The sequence below is a fragment of the Episyrphus balteatus genome, chromosome 1, assembly GCF_945859705.1.
Source record: "Episyrphus balteatus chromosome 1, idEpiBalt1.1, whole genome shotgun sequence".
In the NCBI taxonomy this organism is placed as follows: domain Eukaryota; kingdom Metazoa; phylum Arthropoda; class Insecta; order Diptera; family Syrphidae; genus Episyrphus; species Episyrphus balteatus.
This window is the reverse complement of record NC_079134.1, coordinates 94,204,976-94,214,225: the sequence shown is the minus strand read 5'-3', so window position 1 is coordinate 94,214,225 and position 9,250 is coordinate 94,204,976. Positions and strand designations below refer to the sequence as shown.

The 9,250-nt window shown below is 35.0% G+C and overlaps 1 protein-coding gene and 1 pseudogene across 2 annotated transcripts; both read right to left on the bottom strand.

Annotated features, from left to right (window-relative positions):
- Positions 1–2,704: 2,704 nt before the first annotated feature.
- Positions 2,705–7,468, bottom strand: LOC129906748 (uncharacterized). 2 transcript variants are annotated; one of them, XM_055982644.1, is made up of 3 exons: positions 6,694–7,468; positions 6,103–6,635; positions 2,705–3,503 (listed from the first exon to the last, which is right to left on the bottom strand). In XM_055982644.1, the coding sequence occupies exons 2-3, from the start codon at positions 6,524–6,526 to the stop codon at positions 3,316–3,318; spliced, it is 612 nt and encodes a 203-aa protein (XP_055838619.1). In that variant the 5' UTR covers positions 6,527–6,635; positions 6,694–7,468; the 3' UTR covers positions 2,705–3,315. The 2 variants fall into 2 exon arrangements, with proteins under 2 accessions (XP_055838619.1, XP_055838620.1); XM_055982645.1 differs by lacking the exon at positions 2,705–3,503 and adding an exon at positions 5,411–5,612.
- LOC129906125 (COP9 signalosome complex subunit 5-like) lies at positions 3,501–4,253 on the bottom strand (annotated as a pseudogene).
- Positions 7,469–9,250: the final 1,782 nt, after the last annotated feature.

Genomic DNA, 9,250 nt, shown 5'->3' with positions numbered 1-9,250 from the left:
AGCATTCGAAACCATTCATAACACCTCACACCCTAGTGGCAGAACAACTTCACGACTTCTGCGACAAAAATTTACTTGGCCCGGAATTCGAAAATACGTATTACAATGGTCCCGAGATTGCATAGCATGTCAAAGAGCCAAAGTGCACCGTCATAACAAACTCCAACCCGATCACATCACAGTCCCAGACTCGAGATTTAACCATCTACACATTGACATCATCTTTTTACCCATGGTTCAAGGTTATCAATACTGCCTAACTATGATAGATCGTTTTTCAAGATGGCCAGTAGCTGTTCCGATAAAAGACCTGACCGCAGACACAGTCGCAACAACCTTATTCAATCACTGGATTGCACATTACGGATCACCTGTTACAATAACATCAGATCAAGGCTCTCAGTTCGAATCAGCTCTCTTTAATGCTCTTACCAACCTTGTACGAACAAAGAAAACAGGAACTACACCCTACCATCCTCAGTCCAACGGTATAGTCGAAAGAATGCACAGAACATTGGAAGCAGCACTCATGTGTTCTCCAAAACCTTGGACTGAAGTATTGCCAACAGTTTTGCTTGGACTTAGAACTTCATAAAATAATATCAATAATCAAGAAAAAAGTGTTTCAATCGAAAGGTTAAAACCGTGCTACACAAATAAATATGACGAAGATCAAGCAGATAACACAGCACAGCATGGATCCGCCACAACAAACGTACCAACAAAGACGGACCGTGTCTTTTCAACTTCCAGCTCCAAAGCCACTCAGGGGGGAGTGATTGTCGTGACTCTGTATCTATGCTGGCGCCGCACATCAATGAAAAGATACAACTCAAATTCAAAATTCATTCCTTTTTTTAACGCCAACGAACTCGGCAACTAAAGTTCTTCTTTTTGTGCTCTCGAACTTTCCACATAATTTTTGTTTTCTTAAGAAAAGTTAAATAAAGTGTTTTATATTTATAGATTCTTTTGAAATCTTTTAAACAAAACGCTTTTTATTTCAATCAAGACAAATAGAACAAAAACAGGTATATTTTCTCTTTTTTTATTTGTCAAAGTTAGTGTCATACTTCCTCTGACACTACAAAGTGCGATAAATAACGCTCTCTCCCTTCCGGAAATTAAAACTTCTACAAGCCAAGACGAGAACCTACAAAGCCATACAATAGGTGTGTTTTTTATTACCACCGGTCTTAACTGGACAAATTAAACGCAGTCGAGGCTAAGCAATTTACATGTTATATGTTATTTAATACAACAACACTTTAGCCCCTTGGGCTTAGTTGTTTAGCCCGGAGAATTCTTTGGGCTTAACTTTTTGAAGAGTTTTAAATCGGTGCTACCAAACCATAAATTGTTTAGAATTTGTTTAGAAACGTCAAAACTGACGTTTGAAATGGTAAAATAAAATAAAAAAAATAAATAAAAAAAAAGAATTTAATTTTATAAGTCAATAAGAATCCGGTAAACTCATCAAAAAAATATCTATATTTAATATTTGGTAAGTATAAGCCTCCTACATATAATAGCCAAGGTTCTGGAGCAAGCCAAATACCATGAAAAATCAGCAAAATTACCAGGTTTTCAATAATTATTTTTAATTCAGGGATAATTAATACGTATTTTTTTTTATTATTTATTCAAAAATTACTATTCTTAAGCTTTAAAATGCAGTTTCAAACAAAAACATATCTTTAGTAGACGCAAAGCTAAAATAACATGAGAATGACTTTCTGCAAAAGTTCGAATGTGGGTAGCGGGGAAACCACACAAACATCACCAATTGTGAGTAAAAGTTTTTATTTAAATAAAATTTAAATTATAATTATTTTATTTTTCTAGACACCCCAAAGAGACACATCGACATCGGAACTCTTATCACATATATACATCAAAACTTGCCACCGACACCTTCACCAACTGAAGTCACATCATCAACAACTATTGCTGCAGCCACAGCTGCAGCCGCTGCAGCATCAGCAGCAGAAGCTTGTTCTTACTATGATTATCGCTACCCACGTCGGTTCAATGAAGTTTCTCCAACATCTGCTGCAAGCTCAACAAGTGGGACCGCATTTAATGGTCGTTCTTACGATGGATATCGCTACAATGTAAATCGCATTCGCCCAAATGTTTTCGGAAATATTGTCGGGCCACCTAGGCTTGCTCCTTATCAGCCACGAACTCCAAGACTACGTACTGTTTCAACACCAGATTTTCCAATGCCTATCAACGCATATCGGGTTATCTATCAACGGGTTCGTTTTCACGAAGATGCTCCTCCTTATGCATATCCAGCCCCTTATGCTCCGGACATGTATCCACGAGTTCAGTTTGGGGATACTCTGCACCTCGCGGTCCAGCTTCATCGACAACAACAGCACCGCATCCAAATGCTGCTGTTCCAGCACATGAAAATAATAATATACCACCAGAACCAACAGCAGCACCCTCAGCTCCTCAGCCACCACCTGAATCAACTTTTGAAATAAGTTCTGAACAACAACAGCAACAACCACCACCACCACTGCGACGTGCAAACATTTGCTCACCGCCAGCGCACATTCAACAGAGAGTTCCAATTATCCGCCATATTTTGTGCGTGATGTAAGTCAAATGCGAGTACAACGCCGTTATCCAACATTTAGTGCAGGAACAACACATCATCGACCTCATCAAGTAGGAGCTCCACCACCCTATCTTGTTCATCATAATCTTTGGTGTCGCCAACAAACCATGCAGGAAATACATAGCCGACACCTGACTCCAACTCCGATAGATTTATCATCGAATCGGATCTCGACAGATTCAAAATATATGTCCATGTGTTCACAGTAGAACAGGGCCGGTTCCGGTAAGCTGAAAAAAAAAGATTCTCTCTTTTTGTTGTATTTAGTTATTTATTGAGTTAATTTTCCAGGCATATCAAATGGTCAGTTTGTCAGTTTCATTTGAACCCCCACTGACAACACAACCCAGACAAAGGTATGTACCTGCTGTACATCATCATATGATTCATCATTATACTTTGCCTACACCTGTACGTTTGGAAATCGATTTGAGAGCACCATTGAAAAGCTTAAGATCAATCGAAGATATCGGATCTAGAATTGTATTTGGTCCAACTACAATACGAATCCCCGACGATCGGGATTGCGTTTTAAAAGTGTGGACACCAGAACTAGGTGAAATGTGTATTTGAAATCCATCACTTGTACCCTACGGCGATCGACTACTTGGCAAGAGGGTTCGTGACTCAATATCTTATAGAATAGAAAAACCTTTTGTTAAAGTTTATTAAATGTAATTTATTCAATTTAAAGTTTGTTTGGTTTTATAAACGAAATTTAAGGATAACTTGTTGATTCCAACTTTGTTAAAGAGCTTGTCCTTGGCTATTTGAGCCATGAGACCGTGAATCAGTTCAATAAAGGCACAACTGGAATCTCTAGTTGCTTTAGTTGGTTTATTTTCTGTGCGCTTTTCATTTATATCACCACCTGAAAACATATTAAGAGCGAGGTTAGAGAAGCAAAGGAAAGAAATAATGAAAATTATTTTTATTTTTAAGCGGAGTGATTGAATATAATTCAATTAAAAAGTTCAAGTGACCTCAAACCTCAACTCTATATGCGTTTCGCATATGTTCACTTGAACTTTTTAATTGAGGTAAGAGAAGTTTATTAAATGTCCTGTTATAGCTTTACCTACCTGATTGGACAAATCAAATATTTGTCAAGTTGTGTACTCGGTGTTTGTGAGCAGCCCAGAGCTTCCAAGAGTATTAACCCAATATTTGTTCCACAAAGAATCAAAGAGCTTCCTATCAAGATTAGACTTGAAGTAACGTGCCTCAAGTGGATAGTACTGCTTGCAGTGAACACCGAAATCTTCAATTTTATTCAATGGAATCGTTTGGTATTCAGATGGTTCTTCATTTGGTGGCTTATAGCCTTTAGGATATGTCCGGAAGCACCTAGATAAACTTTGCCAGCCGAAACTGTTCTAACTGGAACAACGAGAATGGCAACGAATGGTTCTTGGAAATTTTGATTTAGCTTTTAAGTGGACACATCAATGCCAAACAACGAGCAGCCATAGCCAGGATGACTGTGATACCATTCGATGGCATTCTCAAGACGACCAACTTTTTTGGCCGAATCGATATAAGCCGACATGTATGCGTATGCCTGGGATTGTGCATTGACACAAGTTTCGGTTCCTTCGACAGGTAATGCAAAAGCATCATAATTAATATGAAATTTTCATGGAATTGTATTTTGTTTGACGTTTGACAATTCCAATTTGTCTTGTCAGCTGATTTCGGAACATTTAATACGCAGTGCTGCCAAGTTTTTAGGTTAAGCCCCGAGGCGTTTTTTTTGTCCAGTTAAGACCGGTGTTAATAAAAAACACACCTAATAATGACTAGTTCTTTGTACGTATGTTTTTTATATATACAAATAACAAGTTTGAGTGAAGTTGGTGGAGGTTAAATGATTGAATAATGGAATTTGAACGAATGGAACGTGAAACAGGTTGAATTGAATCGCAAAATGCAAGGTGCAAACACAATGCATAAAGGCGATTACACTTTGCATTTTCTTTTTCGATACTTTTTTTTACGTAGTTGAGCGCAGTTAAAACGTAGTTCAACAATATCTGATACTACGTTTCCACCTACGCCTAAATCCACTTTTGCGAAGATTTAGAGCTAAATCTACTTCTAAATCCTGAGATTTACCATACAAATTTAAATCTCCTAAAAAGCAGATTTAAAATAAATCTTCTTCTAATCTACTTGGCTGAATGATTCCATTCTCTAATATTGAAGGAAACATACCTAATTTTGTGAACGCACTCATTGTCAAATGTCATTTCTTTTTTTTTCTTGACAATCGAAATCAAATTTAAATTTAAAAACACAGCCAGACATAAATATTGTTTATAAACGTAAGTACTCATATAAATTTAACTTATAAATTATAAAATTGTAATAATATAATTTAAAAAATGCAGATGCTGTCCAAAAAGCAAAAAAGAAAGACGTGGCGGCAAGAGGAGGAGGAATTGTTGGTGGAGATTTGGGCCGACAAAATTGGCCAGCTCCGTGGGAACCGTAAGAACTCCCACATTTTCAAAGAGATGGCTGTCGCCATCAAAGAACATTCCCCCGAAGAAATCAGAGTTAAAATACATAACCTCAGTAATCGCTACAAGTAAGTCCCATACGTTCCTGAAATCCATATTATGTAGATTTTTAATGCCGTTTGAAAATATTTACTTGCAGAAAGGAAAAAAAAATTATTGGACCATCTGGTGGTTTCCCATCGGAATGGAATTTATATTCTAAAATTCATTCCATTCTAGGAGGGCTTCCCATTCACAATACATCCAATTTGGTGGAAGAAAGCGTTGCGGGTAGGCAAAACAATATTATTTTATTTTATTAAAAAAATTATTGAATAAATGTTTTCTCATTTAAGAGCCTCATTGTTCTCAGTCATTGGAGGATGCTGCTGATTCTGATGAGACTGAGGACGTAGAAGAAATTCTTCTATCAGTATTAGAAGGTCCAGGGCCCTCATCCAGTTCATCCATGCCAAGACCTGTAACAAAAAAAATGAAAATGTTAGAAACCAAAAAGGAATGCAACAAACTGGATGCAATCGTCTCGGAAAATTTAAAAAATATCCAAAAAAAACTGACGAGCAGATTCTGGAAGAGCAGCGAAAAAGTAATGCAATCCTTGAAAGGATTGCAACAGCCTGTGAAGTTGTGCAACGAGAAATAGTTTCTCGTATGCAATCAAACTAATTTCATTTCAAATTGTGATATGAATCAATTGTGCTGTGCTTAATATTTATGTTGTTTTTGTTAAATTATGAATTGTTTTTTTTTGTTTTGTTTTTTTTTTTTTGCTACTTTAAGTTTTTTTTTAAATTGAATTAAGTTTTTTACTTTAGTTTTTTCTTAAATTATCTTTTTTTTTAAGGATGAAGAGTGCCTTAAATGCATGTGCATATACAAAATAAATATATAATTTGTTTATGAATTGCGAACTTGGTTTTATTTTATTTTGTATACTTCGAAACTCACCTAAGTAATTACTTATTGCATTCCTGATGTTATTTGCAGTTGGGTTTGTATCGTTTATGATGGAATTGAACTCTGGTTGTTCCCTTGTTGTAGCTTCCGTTGAGCGTTGCAACCACTGAGAATTAATTTCATCATTTTGCGAGTTTAAAAAATTATGAAGTACACAACAGGATTTTATAATGAGATTTGTGTTCTCAATGTGGTTGTCCAACCCCTTTCCAGTTCGTCGAAATCTGGCTTTCAGGTGACCGAAAGCATTTTCAACCACTCTTCTACTCTTGGAAAGATGAAAATTGAAATTTTTCTGTCTTGGTGTCAGAGACGTACTATATGGATACGGTTTCATCAAAATGTCGGAAAATCTAAAAGCCGAATCTCCAATAAGGACGACTGGTACATTCACATCGCATAAGTTTTTTGACATTGCCTTGAGTATTGGATCCTGGTGGGGCACTTTCAAGGATGAGTTTTCGAAAATTGAAGAGTGGTTACAACGCCCGGGACTGCCAACACTGATGTAGAGAAATCTGTATCTAAATTTCATTACAAAAAGTTAATAAAGAAAATAGACTTTTAATGAAATGTTTTAACCTGTAGTCAACAACAGCTAGTAATACGGTATGAATACCAACCCTTGTAGTTGTAGTAGTCTATTGCATTTTCAGCGGCGCACAGTGTGGTAATTCGCCAATCTGACTGGACAAAATAGAAAAAAAAAAGTTTAGCCACATGATTTTAAATCATGAGTTGAGCTTCTCAATACAATGGGTAACTGTAATTCATGTTTGGTTTTTTGGTTTTCATCTCGGATTAGCTTAAGCTAAGCTTGAAAGTTGGTTCTTGCCAACAGTTGGATGGAGATAATACAAAGTATTCTATTTTTCGCTTGAGTTTGGTTGACGATTAAAAACGCTTTGGTAGTTTTTTTGTTGTAATTGTTTTTTTAAATTGTTAATCTACATTTGGAGGTAAAGTATTATAATTTTTATTTATTAATTACCATTGCAACTATTTAAAAAAAAATAAATTCTGTAAGAAGGCTAGGAAGTGCAAAAAAAATATCTTTGTTTTTCAAATAGAGGTAAAGTTAATTTTTCCGCATTTTTCCGGTCTGAAATTAATTAATTAATGTATTGTGGAGTGTTGTCATTGAGATTAGCTATTTACATGTCTCGCGTTTTCTCGACCGCCATACAACTTTTTTCACTTTTCAAAATGAAGTCAAGATTTTCAAAAAAACAAATTTTCGAAAAATGTGTCAAAACTGCCAAATAAGATCGAAAAGACAGTTTTTTTGATCTTTTAATGAGCAGGTATCATCTTTGGAACATTTTTGACAATAAATAAAAATTAAAAACATATATAAAAGTTTTGTTAAGCAAAAAAAAAAAAAAAAACAAAAAAGGTGGAAGACACTTTGGACCGCTCTTTAAACATGAATTTCATTTTGCTTGACCAATATTATGTGGTAACTAAATAAACAAAAGCAGTAGATAGTGAAACAAAGAAGAAAAGAATTTTTAAAAATTAAAAAAATGGGAAAAATATAACAAACGAAAGGTTAAAAGTGCACCTATCCATTAGAAATAGTTAAAATCAGTAGAATCGCTCTCCGCAAAATTGAAAAAGCATATTCCAATAAAACCGTAAAGGATTTATCGAAATTTTCTTTGAGTGAAGGATCAAAATGTATAAAAGATTAAGTTCTGATCCTCTGGAACCACTAAACCACTGGAATTTTCAACTAATCAGGCATTATCATTGATGAATGATGCTTTTCTGTCGGAACACCTAAAACAAGTTAAATGCAAAAAGCAAGCAAGTGTAAAAGGCCAGAAATAGGGACACCAAGAAATTTAGAGAATTATTAGCTTGAAAAACATCGAAGGTAATAATAAACACAGCTGCTTTTAACAGGCCCTTAAGTTTCAAGTTTGCATCGCACGAAAAGGAGTTACTTTTTTGAATTATCTGCAGATATTTTTAAAGGTGATGCCATTTTTTATGATTGGGAAACATATTTAATTAAAATTATTGCTTAAATTTTAATTTAAAGCATGATATTGAGAAAATAAATCATATATGTCACCTGTCAAAAACGTGTGTAAAAGTTCTATTTTTTAATAAAAACTAATTATTCTGCCTCTCTTTTTTCGTGAATAGCAAAAGAGTTTTTATTTATTGAGATTTTTCAAGCGTTTTTTTTAATAATTAAGTATATCCAATCATAGAATATGTTTATGGAAACATAAATTCAAATACTATAAAAATTCATTTTCTTCATCACTATTTTGACCCACTTTTTGCAGAAGTTATAGATTTCTTTTTAAAAAATCTTTCTTTTTTATAGAATTTTATCTATTCACATTCATTTGTTTAAAACTGTTTAGAAAAAAAGTCGATTTAACGCGAGTTATTAATTTTGTCCAGCTAGATTCGTGATTGGCCACACTGTGCGGCGGGTCGAATCTCTATGTGACAACCATCTGAAAATGATTGTTTAGCTGTCAGAAAAAACTTAGTAATTAATTATGAATGAATCTACAAACCTATAGCCCCGAAGCATTGCGGAAAACCTAACTTTGAAAACCCCTCATCGTTTTCTTTTATTTTATCTTCAGTGAGTGGGTATGCAGATAAATAGATTGGATGTAGCACCTTCCAAACCTCCTCACAGAATTCATGTAAAATGTTGCCGACGGTGCACTTTCCCACTCCGAAAAGATTTGCAACGCTTCGGTATTCTGCGGAGGAACCGAGTGTATACAAGGCTATCGCTATTCTTTAAGGAAGTGGTATGGACTTCCTAAATTGGGTGTCGTTTTTTTTTAAGTTTCGAAGATGGAAACACAGAATTTCAAAATTTTCCCTTGTAGCTGGAAAGTTTTCTTTGAAAAATTGGTCGTCGTTTTTGGGTATGTCTTCTTCCCAAAATTTACTAGTACGCGTCTGAAAGACTCTTAATTTAATAAGACTGTTAAGCATTGTGTAGGATATTCAACGAACTTACTTTTGTCCAAACGATTCTCTTGGTCTTCAGTAATGCTTGTTCTTTATTATAGGCTCGTAAAATGTTTAGTAAACATTGTTGACGTTTTTTCCTGTATAAAAGAATACGTCTATTGAGATCATTGCTTATCACTGCAGC